Below are 16,491 nucleotides of genomic sequence, written 5' to 3'. Positions count from 1 at the left end.
GACACAGGTCTGATCCAGTCTAAGACAGTGCCCGATAGACCGACACAGGTCTGAACCAGTCTAAGACAGCACCTGATAGACCAACACAGGTCTGATCCAGTCTAAGACAGTGCCTGATAGGCCGACACAGGTCTGATCCAGTCTAAGACAGCACCTGATAGACCAACACAGGTCTGATCCAGTCTAAGACAGCACCTGATAGGCCGACACAGGTCTGATCCAGTCTAAGACAGCACCTGATAGGCCGACACAGGTCTGATCCAGTCTAAGACAGCACCTGATAGGCCGACACAGGTCTGATCCAGTCTAAGACAGCACCTGATAGGCCGACACAGGTCTGATCCAGTCTAAGACAGCACCTGATAGACCAACACAGGTCTGAACCAGTCTAAGACAGCACCTGATAGGCCGACACAGGTCTGATCCAGTCTAAGACAGTGCCCGATAGACCGACACAGGTTTGAAGTTGGTCGAGTAGAATCTCAGAGCAAACATGCAACAAAAATTTTTTTAGAGCCGAAGTGAAGTTTTCCAGAAAGTTTGCTTTGGTGAACGGTTTTGTACACTCATCTATTACGCAGTCGTGATGGACCAATGGAAGTTAGAAGGAGTTTTAGAGCCGAAGTGAAGTGAACGGTTTCGAACTACTGAAACGATCTTTGTTTTGACCAGATTTAGTTCAAAACGATGTCACGCCACTTCCTTCTACAATTCCTCTTGAAGTATATCAGGGTCTTAACCCAACACTAACCCTTCCCGTCCTATAACTACCTGTGTTTGTGGACGACATTATGCAAATGTGTTAAATGATGATGTGGTAATGGAAGGACTACAAGCTAGGAGTTTCAGGCAGTTCAGGAGCAGCAACTTTGCATATTGACATGCACAAACCGCCATATTATACACAGTTTTTGTCGTGTTTGTAGTAAAATGATCCCCTGTGACTGTAAATAGGCTAGCAGATTGTGTGCATGTTCTCCTCAACTCAATTAACTAATTCTCTGACGTGTATAATGTGATAATACCGTTACTGAATGTGAACTCATTATGAGTGGAACAGAACACCATGATCATGAATTCTGCACATGTTCCACAGCAGTGATTCTGTCATGTGTTCACCAGAGTCTGAGGCCTTGCCATGGAGTTCAGTTGGATCCCATGTCTGGCTAATGCAGCTTTAATTGACTTATTGATCATGAGCTTCCAGCCTACAATCAATAACCTGCTTTGAGACAGACGGTCTCCTTTCGAGCCGGCCCCTCATTGAAGCGTACAGCGCTCTGGTTGTGTTAGGTGCGAGGTCAGAGTATTTACAGTAAGTGTGGGTTAGGGTCAGCTAACCTCAGATCAGCAGGAAAGGAAAACCTGATATGGATTTGAGACTGGATTACTTCCATTCCTCTGCTCGATGACAGAGCATTTGTGGTGGTTTATGTATGTATGCAGCAGATCTGTCAGAAATAAAGGGAGCACTTTACAGTAAGGTCTCATTAGTTAACATTAGATAATGCATTAACAAACAATGAGTAATACATTTGGTATGGTATTTATTAATCTTTCTTAATGTTAGTTAATAACATTGTTGTTTGTTCGACCTTCTTCCAGACTTATGGACACAGTCAATCATATGAAACCGACACTCTATTTGTCAAGGTTCTGTCTATTCGGTCTGGTTTATTCTTGGTTTGGTGGCAGAACCCTGACGCTCCTGTCGTTGTGAGTGTGTGGGTCAGTTCCCTCGGGCCGAACACTGGGCAGAACTTTGACCCCCTGCCAAATTATTACCCCCCTCGTTGAAGTCGCTACCTGATTGGTTACTTCTAACCCCTCCCCTAATCCTAGCCCCTATCCACACCTACTCCTAAAACTACCAATACTAGGGGGTAATAATCTGGCAGGGGGTCAGTCTGTTGTTAGGATGGCAGACAGTTTAAAAAGTTACATTTTTATGCTGATCTGCCTCAGCTGTCTAACAGTGCTCGTCAATGTCACCATGATGGCCAATCAGATCAAAGAAGACGGGGCTTAATATTCACTGAAGATGAGTGTGAATTCCATATAATAAGATATTTAGCTAAACATTTAAAATTTGACAACTGTTTTACAATGGATATGTTTAACGACCCACAGTAACATACTTTTTAACATAACTTTTTGGATGTAATTTTACCATTTTAAATTGAAAATATGCAATTGTTTAAATTATATAATAATATAATATAATATTAAGAATCAGAATCTAAAAGGATGTTCAGATATCTTTAATATTTCATGAGTTTCAGGCATTCAAACTTGAGTCATAAACTCACCAGAAGTGCTTGTTCCCCATGTTTGAGCGCTCACCGTTGGCATATAATGACACACAGATTGATAAAGTCATCAGATTTAACTAATAGATCTGCCAATCTCTGTGTGAGAATACAATAATGATGCTGCCATCTTTCTAAAGTCATGTTTACACCCCTGTGATTGGGCTCCAGAGCTCATTCTGAGCCTCCTCTACACAACTCAGTCAATACACATCTGTGACGTTTACTATTCGGGCTTTCATCAGTGTTTATGTTTGTCTTTCTACAGAAAAAATATGAACACAATCACAAACTTGAGCCGGGAAGGTGTCCGAAATTTGGTTGATTTGACACGGAATGACCCAACATTATTAAATGATAATTATAGTCAGTGGAATTTCTAAAGTGGACCATTGAAATAAAGTGTAACCGAAACTCTCACTCCTTTAGATCCTATTCCTCCTTGATTTCTGAAAGACTTTGATTGTCATTATAGTTCCTAGAATGTCCAAACCGCTCTTTAACTAATGGTGTTGTCCCGCCTTGTCTTAAACAAGCTGTGGTTCATCCTTTAGAAAAACAGGTCTTGTCAAGTATATTAGAGGATGATTCATTTCAGTCCATATTTAGAGCCGGTCCCAGCACAGAGATCGCTCTTTTAAAAGTTATACATTATTTAGTAGCTGTATAAGACTCTGGGCTGTGTGTAATCTGAATCACGATAGAGCCCAGCGCCGCATTCTACACCAGTGATCACTCAATTCCCTTCCAGCGTTTGGAGTATGATGTTGCCATTCAGGGGACTGCGCTAACATTATTCTTATTTACAGGATAAAATATTCTCTGTGAACATTAGAAACTGTTCTTCCCCTTCACTCATCCTATAAGATGGCCTTCGTCAAGGAACTATTTTGGGTCCTAGTCTGTTTTGACTGTACATGTGGGAAGTCCCGTAGGGTCTATCATGCCATCTCCCATCACATGAACACACACTATATTGCCAAAGAGTTCAGGTGTTCAATCCCTTCATGCTCACAGGTGTATAAATCCAGCACTAGGCCTGCAGACGCTTCTACAAGGTGGTAGGCCACAAAGTAAAATCCCAGAGCGGGGTCAGCGCATGCTGAGGGTCACAGAAGAGTCAAGAGCTCCAGACCTCCAAACTTCTGTGGCCTTCAGATGAGCTCATGTTTTTCAGGGGTTAGTTCCAGTGAAAGGAACTCTTAATGCTTCCCCAAGACATTTTGGACAATTTCATGCTCCCAACTTTGTGGGCTCAGTTTGGGGACGGCCCCTTCCTGTCCCAGCATGACTGCTCCAGTGCTCAAAGCGTCTCCATAAAGACATGGATGAGGAGTTTGGTGGAGGAACTGGAGTCCTGACCTCAACCCGATTGAACAGCTTTGGGATGAATTAGAGCGGAGACTGAGAGCCAGGCCTTCTCGTCCAACATCACAAATGAAGAATCCCCATAAACACACTCCTAAACCTTGAGGAAAGAAGAGCTGAAGCTGTTAGAGCGACTCCATATTAAACCCTACGGATGAAGAATGGGATGGCATTAAAGCTCATGTGCGTGTAACACTTTTGGCAATATAGTGTATCTTTCTCTGAAAGTTCAAAGGAGTTGAATCATCAGGTCTTAGAAATGAATTATGAACTTTGGGAATTTTATACAATATTTATCCATCTGTTGGAATGTTTAGTGTATGTTGTTATATATCACTGTTTTCCTCCGTGTAAATACATGTTAATTTGCGCTTGGGTTGGTCTTCTCTCCACTTTATTTATGCAAGTCTTGTTTAGTTGATTTTCAGTGAGTGTCACATAATTTTAGTGCCCAAACATGAATCATCCAAGTTCATCAATTTTGCAGTCTGGTATTTTAAGAACCGAAAGTTGAGGTTGGCCGTTTGAATCAGGGTCCTGCTTTCATGTACATGATAACATTAGGAACTGAGGGAGCTGATTGAGCCTATGACTTTTCAAGGACAATATTCCTCATTTAAATAATTCATACGCAGAATAAAGGGGAGGGGCCTGTTGAGTTAGTTAGCATTTCCCAAACAGCAATCACAACAGAGCGTTACTGACAGACTGGGACGAGAGGAGCCGCAATAATGGAGAATTTGAGGATATAATCAACATTACAGCAGGAAAACCTGCTCTAGTAGAGACAGAAAACACACAATCAAAAAAATGATTTATGATGCTGTTCACTTTATTTAAGCAATTCATCTTGATTTAACACCATTATATTAGTTTTATGGTTCAAATGTAATTGATTCATGTTAAACTGACTTAAAACCGTTACTCTTTGACATAACTTGATGTTTTCATTTTGAAATAACATGTTTCAAACAAGTAACCCAAAGAAATAAGACTTTCACTTCCCATTTGCAAAGGGGCTGAATTCGGAGAGTAAATGTTTAAATAAAGTGCAATTTGATGCATTTTTAACAAGATTAGAAAATTAAGATACTTTTTAATGCTTAATGTTTTGTTATGTTGGTACTTAAAAGTTTGTGTTATGTTAGTGTTTTTGGAGGTTACCATTGTGGTGAAGTGTAGAGCGTGTGCTTGGGTTGAGGACCTACAAATAACTATTAAAATAGTTTTCATAAAAAAAAATCTGCTCTGGGCATGCCATGGATGGAACAAAACCATATTCTGGCTAGCCAATAAAATCTTGTAAAAGGTTTTGTAAGTGCACTCAAAAGCTATTTTTTTAAGGAAAGGATTTCCATGTGATTAAATGGCTTTCTTTCAGCATTAAGCACTTTTGTTAGGCTAACCTAAATAAATTAGTTGGTCCAAAACATTGCAAATTAGTTGGGCTGACACCATTAAATTAAGCTGTGGCCAACCATAGCAAATAAGTTAAGTTGACCCAACGTAAGTACATTAAATTGGAATAACATAATTGCATAATGCTGAAATAAAGCAAGTTAATCATGTGGAAATACTTTCCATGATTTTTTGATGTTCATTCAAAGAGTTATTTTTTTGAGTGTAAAAGGGCAGCATGGATAAACTGAATTGTTTCCTTCTGCACAAAGCCAAGCAACTGCTCATGTGTAAACTCTACCTCTGAATGAGTGTCTTTGCTTCTTCCTCTTGTTTCTTGCAGTCTCAGCACAAATGCATTGTGATCTTTGCGCTGGTGTGCTGCTGTGCTGTCCTGATAGCATTAATATTCTCTGCTGTAGATGTGTGGGGCGATGAAGAGGACGGCATCACTGAAGAAACCTGTAGCAAAACCTGCCGGTAAGCAAAACTCGCCTCTCGGACCTTGTCTATATATATAGTTTTTGACGAACAGCTTACATCTTCTTTAAAAAGTGACCTACATCCCATATCTGCATTTAGTCTATACACTTGGCGAAGCAACCAAGGTTGAAGCACTGACCTGGAAAAGCGGCGTGATTTGCAATGGACGCCGACAAAATGATAATACAAGCTTTTGTGTTCCGCACCATCTTTAACGGTCAGACATTCGTCCTCCATTGCGGCATTAAAAAGAGTCATGTGATCGTGGTAAGTGTTCACCGGAGTTGACGTCATTCGCCACCGTCGCTTTTTCAATGACGTATGATTCATATCAAATTTATTTCCATATATGAATGAGGCCTGAAACCCATCTTTGGATATTTGAATCATGTGCTTTTTTTACATGTTCGTTGGTCATCATAACCGATCTGTGCCACATTGGAGGAATAATCGCCACTTGCTTCTGCTTTAAAGATTTAGCTTTAGCTAACTATATGATTAGGAGAGTCCCCCTACCTCCTAAAAATCTGTGATATGAACCTTTATTTAAAATTAAATTATGTTTTCGCATCCACAATGTCATTGAAGCCCAGCGCTCTCTTTAAATCGGATTTTATTGTCATCTTGCACAGGGACGCAAGATGTGGTCATTTTTGTTTCAAGTTTGCCTTTAATACGTCCCAGTTTAGAAAACAAAAGTTTCCTCTTGCAATTTAGAAAGATGCACGGTTCAGCATAAACATCAGGAAAGAGAGACTGAACAACAACATACAAGACTGTCAAGTCAGCTTTACTCAAAAAGTTGCAATGTTGTCAGCAAAATCAGACCATCAGCAAAATCACAATCTCAAATGGATTGCAACTGGGAAAGAAAACAATTCTTCCTCACTTTCTCTTTTGCGTGTGTCTTCTGTTCTGGCTTGTGTACTAATCAAACACATTCTTGCCATTGTGAACCGCAAATCACAGGTGTTCCTCACGTGTAAGTCACTTTTGATAAAAGTGTCTGTTAAATGACTATATATAAATGTAGTGGTGTGATATATCTGCATAATTCATATCTGGCTCTCCATCACATAGATTACAAAGACTTTAATGGGAAGGTATTTGTAAAAATGTATTGGAATAGATCAGATGGTTGATGTCTACCAATTGCATAACGATGTAGTGTTTTCTGTATTTGTATATTGTGCATAAATAGTAAATATACAGTTATAAATATAAGCATTTGCAGTATGTTCAACCGAAGAAAGTCGTGCAGGTTTGGAATTCAGGTATTCAATGCATTGTCATAAAACTGACCAAATCTAATCCAAGGCTATGAATCATCAATGTAACTGTATGGGCTAGGCTTCTGTGCCTTGTGATGGGACTCTTCACATTGGTAATTCTCTGGGAAAATCTTATAATAAGAAAGGTGAGCTTGTCACAGCTCTAAATGGACAAAAGAAACGAAGCCGGCTGGGCATGAGGACCGGAGGAGCGCGAGTCTTTGGAAGGGACAGTGTGGTGGTCAGAGGATGAGAGGATGGTCAAGATGGACAGTGAATCATGCTCTTTCAGCTGCGGTGAGGATGGGGATTCTCCCTGAACCACCAATATGACGGTGAATATATTTAGGGCCAGATTTACTACCAGCAAGCTCTCTTTTGGCATGAAAAAATAAAAAAATTAGCGATGAAAATGCTTGGACAAAGTTTGCGGCTGAGCTTATTGCATGTGTTGGATATACGCTAAATTTGCTTCTATATAAATGAATCATGCAACGGAAGTTTCAACGGTCAGCTGCAGTCAGTTTACTGGTATTTGAGTCATTATTTAACACCCCATTTTGCGCTGGACATGCTGCAATAGTTGCTGTAGGAGGAGGAATCGCAGAGACTGACTACACATATGCGCATAGCATGGCAGGAAATGCAGTTTTTCCTCATTGTTCATTCATAACCGGAGCGTTTCCTTTCGATACGGTTCAGTCGCATTGCATCAGTCTCTGACGTGTAAGGGGAACGCACTGCAAAACACTGTGCTACGAGCGCACAATGGAAGTCGTCCTGCGAAGCTAGCTCAGTGATGAGGGCCATGGGCAGGCTACTAGACTCAAGGACTAATAATGCCCAGCAATGGCAGGCTCGGGATGGGGAAAAACAAAAACATTGTTGCATTTTTCAGCTTTTTTGGTTCCTTTTCACACCACACTGATGGCTTTGATCCGAACCAGCTGAAACAAACCAAAATGCAGTCACATGACAACATCCACATCACTCATTGGCAATTACGTATTTCCTAAACTGCGACTGCACAGGGTGGTTTTGTCCCTGGCCATTATCTATTCCATTGTTTGTATACACCACAATATGCAAACAATACATTTCTGTAATGAAGCGCGAATGCGGCTTGAAAACAACGCTCACTTCAAGTGAAGATCGCGCGGTTCTTGTGAGTTTTCGAAAGTTGGGAGCTGACATTGTCATCAGTGTTGGGGAAAGTTACTTTGAAAAGTAATGCATTACAATATTGCGTTACTCCCTTAAAAAGTAACTAATTGAGTTACTTAGTTACTTTTTTACGTTACTTTTGCGTTATCTTTGTAAAGATCTCTTTATACCAAAATGCCAAATGCGTAAATGCAAAATGTAAATACAGTTTTTTTCAATTGTTTACACGCAATTTTGAAAACAGAGTTCTTTTTGTCAAAATATAATCACAATTATCCAAACACTACACTCAATTAGCAAAATTCCTAGATTGTTTGCAAAATGACACACTTCAGTCAAAACATATACACATATTTGTGAAAATGCTATTTGTTTTCATTTAACCAACACAGTCATCAATGATCATACACTATTGCAGCCAGTTTCACACTGCTGTGATAAATAAAAAAAAAATTGTAAAAAAAAAAAAAATAGATTTTTAGCCAGACATTCTTACTGTATGTAAGAGATAATTTAGGTGACAAAAAATAGTGAGAAACTCACAACATTATTCATGATTTGTTTTGAGATAGGAGAATGTAGACAAATACTGTAGGCCTACTATAACCTTACTGCACTGCACAACACTGATGCTGCAGACTGAATATGTCAAGTATTTATTTCAATACTTACTAAGAGTATTTCTTACCATAATCAGTTACAGTAATCAACCAACAATGAAATCAATGAAACAAATAAAATCTGTAGACAAATAAAAATTACTGCATGATGTACATAAACTTTTACTCTGAAGAAAAACTACTGTAAAAGCCTGAGTGCTACGTTTTCAACAAATGTGTGCTTCCACACCTGGTAGATGTGTTTATCCAATTCGTTCATTAGTGTGGTCATTGGCAATCCGGGGCTTTGTAATGACAAGGAAGTAACCTCACAATCCTTATCTGTGTCTAAGGTGTGAAAATGTGTGTAGAGTTTTACAAATCACTGTGTGTAATGTTTTGCAAAAAGGGTGAAGCAGACCTTGTGTGTAATGTTGTGCAAATCTGTGGAGGTGTTTTGCTCATTGGAGTAGAATTTTGCAAATTGTGTGGAAATTTCTATTTTAGTGTGTAAACAATCGTAAAAAACTGTAATAAGCCCCAGGCTGAGGTGAAACTGCAGATTCCCTCATGAACACTAGAGGGCGCAGCTCTGGATAATGGAGAAGAGATGCAGGAGAAAAAAGCTTTACCAATAAAAACAAAACATCTAGTAATTTTCATCATCAAAGGTCAGCAGCAAGACATTGGTAAATTAAATATAAAGGTAGATTAAATGCATAAAAATAGTTGTTTTATTTAACATTTAATTATTGGAGGTTTGCATAGTTCTCTGAATTTGCATTTGCATTTTGTATTTTATTCATTTTGAGGAGGACAGAATCTGTATTGTGCAAGTGAGATAAATAAATGCTCACATTTAGTCTAGAACTACAATAACCATCATGTTCACACACACACACACACACACACACACACGCCTCTGCACTTATTTTTCTCAACATGGGGGCAGGAGAGCTGTCAGTCAAATTAATGTGAAAACGAATATTTATATAACGAAAATTTGAAAAGTAATGCGTTACTTTACTAGTTACTTTGGAAAAATTAATATTATTACATAACTCAAGTTACTTGTAATGCGTTTCCCCAACACTGATGGTCATCAGGCCAGATTTCTATGAGGCTCCGCACCTCCTCGCTTCTCCAAGTTTGTCCGCGAGCTGCCATGCTAAAGTGCAAACTGTCAGCAAACACTTCCTCATCCCATAATGCACAGCGCAGCTGACTACGGCAGCTGGTTTAGTCCAAAAATGATCAGTACTTTTTGGAGTTGGGTCTGTTGGAGGTCGGATCACGTTCTCACCACAAACGAACCGCTCCAAAGTTCGTCTGAAAGCGGACCTCTTCACGGAGCTCTCGTACGCTTGTTTGGTCCGCTTTTGGTGCGCACCCGAGTGCGATTGTTGCTTTCACACCTGACCAAACAAACCGCACCAAAGGGGAAAAGCAACTCTACTACGATTCAACCGAACTAAATGAGGCCTGTGTGAAAGCCCCCTCAGGTTGATCTCTGATTTAGGCTGACAGAACCCATGCATAAAGGGCCGGGACATCCAGGTTGTAAAGAATCAATAACAACAGAGGCTGCGTTATCTTTCTTATGCGCTACCATCTTTCATTTTATTTGGGCAGCATAATCTTAATTTAAATGTTTTTATTTTTTCAGCATGTTTATTATAAATAATCTCCCATTTCTGTCTGAGGGGGGGAAACGACCCCTTTAAAGATTTAGTTCACCCAAAAATGTAAATTCATACATTAATTACTCGCCCTCATGTCGACCCCAACCCGTAAGACCATAGAGAAGAAGAAAATATCTTCAGTTGTGTTCCGAAGATGAACAAAGATCTTACAGGGAGAGTAATAATGACAGAATTAACATTTGTGGGTGAACTAACCCTTTAAGGACTGTGTAATGCCGTTTTCTGTACAGTATCTATAAATGCTTGCGCTCGCCTTCAATCATGCAATGCATCGGAATAACATGTTTCTTTGTTTCATAACATAACATTAATGTTGGGAAAGTTAACTTGTAGATAAGGTACCCTATTTGAGATTGATTGTATATGAATATATCACAAAAAAATCCCGTGCTCTATTGCCATTAATAGAGGACAAAGCAAAAGTTGTTTTGCACTCCGTGATAAAGGCACATTTAAATATTTTGCGGGAAACATAAATGCGATTCTCCAGATGGCGACCACTTGATGTGAACAAATGTAAACTCGCCGTGTCCTGATTGGCTGATGATCACGGTGATCGCATGTTAAACGCAGCCAGAATGATCACCTCTAGAGTAGATTATTTCTGATAAAAAGCAAAATAAATAAGTAAATTACATTAGACATACAGTCTAAATGACATTAGACATACAGTCTAAATGACATTAGACACTGCTCTCGTATGACTGGATATTTATGAAGCATTTAAGGCTTTTTGGTGAGTTGCACACACTGTTTTTGCGCTGGTGTCATATTCTCTCTGCTTGATCGTTAATATTTATATCATGTTATCAAAGAATAGTACGTCAAAAATGTGTTTCTGCTGAGTAGTGCGCCATACTATCCCCTTGCCAGACCGATAAACAAACACAGACAGGAAGTTAACTTTGGGCCAGGAGCGTAACCGTGGCAATGCCCGTGCGTCCGATGAAACCGTCTATAAAGCCCCTTGTAGAAGGTGCCCTAACCTCAGAGATCGTGTTCATGGCCCTCCGGGGAGGCTTGAAGGCTCAGGTTGAGAGGCTATAGGTGGAGGCTCCACAAGTTTGGGACCCCTCCGCTTGGGAAAGGACGTCCCTTGTCAGTGGGATTGGCCATGGACAATTCCCGGGAACCAGTACCTCTTTGGAGAATTTTTTTTTAAAATGTATTACATTTTTTAGTTTTTGCTCACATACCATTCGATTACATTAAGTGGGTGGGGTTTATGAGCTGTACTAGAGCCAGCCCCCAGGGGGCAATCGAAATGCTTTGGCTTCACTTCTCAGGACATGTGCTGCACACTCGGTCTGAAGTCATAACTTTGTAAAGATAAGAATGGAATTCATCAAAGCCTGTATTTGCTTCGAAAATTGCAGTGTCATTGATGCACCACTAGGGGCACCAAACATAATATTAATAGAAATTTAGTGCCTTATGTATTTAAAAAAAGCCCTGAGACTGTGAGCTATATTAATGGCACACAATCTTTTTTAACTAGTACGGTCTTAATTATAAGGGTTTGTAAAGATATGATTTAGAGAGAGTATTGATTTGGAGCTATTTAGTGCTGGACAGGCTGCAGGTAATGTGACCTCTTAAGATATTCAATTACACAGACTCAATATCCAGGCACTGTAACAGGATAGGAACGCTGATCAAATCTTCATGGTTTAGCAGAAGAAAAGACATTAGCAGAGGCTTCTTCTCATCTGAGGACACGTTCAGTACAAGACAGAAGTAAAACCCCTCTACGGTTCAAGTGTTGGAGTGATGTGGTAATGCACAACTGGGATTGCAGTAAATCTCATTTCCTAAAGTGAATCTGGGACCTTTAACAGCCAACATGCTTAACCACTAGACTACCACAAGTCCCTGGGGAATTCTGCTCCGTCTGTTTAGCATTAGCATCTATTCTCTGCATTTATTTTTCTGTTTGAAAAGATAACGTGTCAAATTTTGGATCGTTTTTTTTCCCTGAAGTTGACAGACATGATTATGAGCTTTCATTATAAAGGGGAATCTGTATTTCACTTCTATAGGACTTTTAATAAACATGCTTTATGACCATAACATGTAACCATTGTGTTTTAAATTTGACTCAAATCTGATTTTAATTTTGAGGTAATAAAACCGAGGCATTGGTGTCATTTAGGAGAACATGTTGACTTTACAGGGGCTCCACCTTTCCTAGGATCTCCCACCGGATTTTGCCAAATAGGGAATGATGCACCTGATTTCTTCGCTTCTCAAGCCCACGTGAGCAGGACACTTGCTTAAGGCAATGCTGGCAAGCCACCATAATACATACAGTTATGTATGTATGTGTGTATTCATTATCATTGTTCACCCTGTTACTGTACTATTGCATTTATTTCCATTAGTGTACAGTATATGTGTGTAGGCCTACTGTGTCTTGTCATCAAGGTGTTTCGTTTCTTGTATTGATCTGTGTATTCCATGTCTTTGTGATCTGATTCTGTCTCTTGCAGCCAGATAAGGATTTATTGTGCTGAATCACTGTCAGAATGATAAATAAACACGTGACTTTGTAATCTAGTAAAACCTAGGAGGTGTTGCAATGAGGTTTTGTACACATAGCGATCAGTTATCCACACCTGTCTGGTTAAGTCTGATGAGTCCAAGGCTCCACATATAAACCTATATAACTACCTATTCATGTTCCTATGGTTACATCTCATAAATAGAGGGAAATTTGTGCGATACTAAAATATGCCTTCGGTTGAATGTAGATTCTCTTGCGTTGACAGTGTTGTGCTTGTGGAGAATATTCCAGAAGATCTGTCCATTCCACATAAGGACACAGTTTCACTGACCGCTGGTCTTCATGAGCTGCTGGACAAAGCGCGCCGATCTGTTGAGATTGTGTCCCCATGGTGGGAACTGAACTCGACAGACTCTGAATCTAATCTTCCTCAGGGAAAACAGGTAACAATCAACATACTGCAGGTTCAACTCCTTTACTGATTACGTCTATGAGCTTTCTTGGTTATGCCGATAATTGTACAATGACTGAATGCAGAACATTGAGTGTGTTCCTAAAGAGAGTTGGATTAGTCCCGATATGACCTGTTTCTTCTGTCATCCTCAGGGTCAGATCTTGCTCCGTCAGTTGATGAGTTTGCGGTCTCGGTCAGTCAGTTTGAGAGTGGCCAGTGGACTGACTGATTCCTCAGAGCTCAAGGCACTCACTCGGAGTGGTAAGTATATGATGTTATTTAAACATCCACTGTCTTGCAAACGACTCTCTGTGTTTGGACCTAAGAAGCAAAGGCACAGGAGTTTGATAACCTTAATAACACTCTAATCAAGTCCAAAGGACATATAGCATGGCAAAGAAACCTTTATTAAAATGATTTTATAAAGAAACAAAAGTGAGTACCTATGGTTTATGAGTCCGCTCCTGGTTTCCACATCTCAAATGGGACAACAGGCTTTGAAACCCTAGGAACCCTTGTCTTGGGAGAAGTAACTGACTTGGTAAATATAACTAAGGCTCAGAGGACACAGATGGTGTGAGAGGGAACACTGGAGGTTTTGGGGAAAATACTGATGGCTCTGGAGATGCGTCGTCCATCTTTTTGAATAGTCTATGCTTCAGACCCAGGACATTAAGGCAGAGGTCTTCAACCCTGCTCCTGAGACCAACTGCAGAGTTCAGCTCCAACCCTAATCAAACACACACACACAGGCTAATTTACCTCCTCATGAGACAAATAAAAACTTTCTGAACTGGAATCTTAGGAATAAACCCCAGGGACTTGAGGAAGAGAGCATCAATGGGTAGTCTGGAGGAGCAGGAGAGTCACGAAGACCACTGGTGTCTCAGCAGCACTCAAGGAATCAAAATGGAGTCATGACATCAAGTTCTTAAGGTGATGATACACGGGGAACAATTTTGAGCAATGTTGCCGTCAACCAGGTGAGACACAGGGGCCACGACCGATCCAAAGTATCCAGATAGAAATTTGTTGTGCCCAAGCCACATCGCTCAGCAACATTGCTCAAAAAGTTGTATCATCGTCTTTAGTGGCTTTGTATTAGGGTTGTTTTAGAATGATAAATGGCTTCCCGACCTTTCTAGATGGGATTAAGACAGACAGGGGAGAAAGTACAAGAGCTGTGCTGTAAATGGCATCTAAATCTTTTAGCTAAATGAACCGTAGACATAAAGGACCAAATGAGTCGTACTGGGCTCGTTGTATGAGGAAACCGCCGCACCGAGGAGGAGATCCAGGAGGACATTGACTAGGGATGATTGTGGAGATTTAGAACCCCTTTATTTCCTCCTTGTGCAACATTTCAAAGAGGTCAAACAATCTGAAAGGTGCTAATGTAAGCCCAAAGTGGCACTAGATGTGATTGGTTATTTGACTATGGCCATAATAGCCGCTTTTCTACCTTTGGGCCGGTGCGAGCCAGAGCTAACAGAGTTTTGAGTGGAGTAGCCTCGGACTTCAAGCACTGAGGCCAAAATCAAGCTGCGTTTCCACTGTTGGACCAATAGCTCAAACACTACATTCACAACCTGATTGGTCGGCTTTTATGACATATTGCCTATTTTGAGACTGAACTTACTGAACATCCAAACCAATGCTGTGTGCGTAGCCTGCATTCGATGGTGTTTGACCAGCTGAGCTCTCGTGAAGAGCTTATAAAATGTGTAAAGGAGTCAAAACAGCGTCAGGAATCCCTCACACACACACACACACACACACACAATTTGCTGCGAGGAGAAGCGGTTCTGGCGCCTGTACCGAACTTTGATGGCCAACATCGCGACTACCGATATGCATGAGCATTCTGTCTTTTTTAGGGTCTCATTTTCCTGTTTTTAGTTCGTTTACATGTCTTTGGTCCGTGATGCGTTCATATATCATTCGAACCGCACCAGAGTCCGTTTGGAAGCGGGCCAAGACCCGTCTTTTCAGCGGGCTCATCCGCTTATTTGGTGGGTTCAGATGGCAGTATTCACACTTATTCAAATGAACTAACAGAGCAATCGCACCAGGGTTTGTTTTAATCCAACCAAACATGCCAAGTGTGAACCCTAACCCTAACTCTTGCCTAGCCCTAACCCTAATACTAAATCCTGCCTAACCTAACCCTAACACTAACTCCTGCCTAACACTAACTCCTGCCTAACACTAACTCCTGCCTAACCCTAACCCTAACACTAACACTAACTCCTGCCTAGCCCTAACCCTAACACTAACACTAACTCCTGCCTAACCCTAACACTAACACTAACTCCTGCCTAGCCCTAACCCTAATACTAAATCCTGCCTAACCTAACCCTAACACTAACTCCTGCCTAACACTAACTCCTGCCTAACCCTAACTCCTGCCTAACCCTAACACTAACTCCTGCCTAACCCTAACACTAACTCCTGCCTAACCCTAACACTAACTCCTGCCTAACTCCTGCCTAACCCTAACACTAACTCCTGCCTAACCCTAACACTAACTCTTGCCTAACCCTAACTCCTGCCTAACCCTAACACTAACTCTTGCCTAACCCTAACACTAACTCCTGCCTAACCCTAACACTAACTCCTGCCTAACCCTAACACTAACTCCTGCCTAACCCTAACACTAACTCCTGCCTAACCCTAACACTAACTCCTGCCTAACCCTAACACTAACTCCTGCCTAACCCTAACACTAACTCCTGCCTAACCCTAACACTAACTCCTGCCTAACTCCTGCCTAACCCTAACACTAACTCCTGCCTAACCCTAACACTAACTCCTGCCTAACCCTAACTCCTGCCTAACCCTAACACTAACTCTTGCCTAACCCTAACACTAACTCCTGCCTAACCCTAACACTAACTCCTGCCTAACCCTAACTCTAACTCCTGCCTAACCCTAACACTAACTCCTGCCTAACCCTAACTCTAACTCCTGCCTAACCCTAACACTAACTCCTGCCTAACCCTAACACTAACTCCTGCCTAACCCTAACTCTTGCCTAACCCTAACTCTTGCCTAACCCTAACCCTAACTCCTGCCTAACCCTAACACTAACTCCTGCCTAACCCTAACACTAACTCCTGCCTAACCCTAACTCTAACTCCTGCCTAACCCTAACACTAACTCCTGCCTAACCCTAACACTAACTCCTGCCTAACCCTAACTCTAACTCCTGCCTAACCCTAACACTAACTCCTGCCTAA

At 40.9% G+C, this 16,491-nt stretch overlaps 1 protein-coding gene across 1 annotated transcript in view; it reads left to right on the top strand.

Annotated features, from left to right (window-relative positions):
• LOC307142545 (inactive phospholipase D5) overlaps window positions 1-16,491 on the top strand; it is a gene marked incomplete at both ends in the record, with an annotated part of 55,477 nt that overhangs the window by 26,453 nt on the left and 12,533 nt on the right. Inside the window, 3 exons of the mRNA XM_079843514.1 lie at window positions 5,419-5,555; window positions 13,064-13,241; window positions 13,405-13,513. Of these exons, the coding sequence (XP_079699640.1) occupies window positions 5,419-5,555; window positions 13,064-13,241; window positions 13,405-13,513 (424 nt within the window). The remainder of the gene's footprint in view (window positions 1-5,418; window positions 5,556-13,063; window positions 13,242-13,404; window positions 13,514-16,491) is intronic.

Source organism: Gobio gobio (assembly GCF_949357685.1).
Source record: "Gobio gobio genome assembly, chromosome: 18".
NCBI lineage: Eukaryota > Metazoa > Chordata > Actinopteri > Cypriniformes > Gobionidae > Gobio > Gobio gobio.
This window is presented reverse-complemented; position numbering and strand designations above follow the sequence as displayed.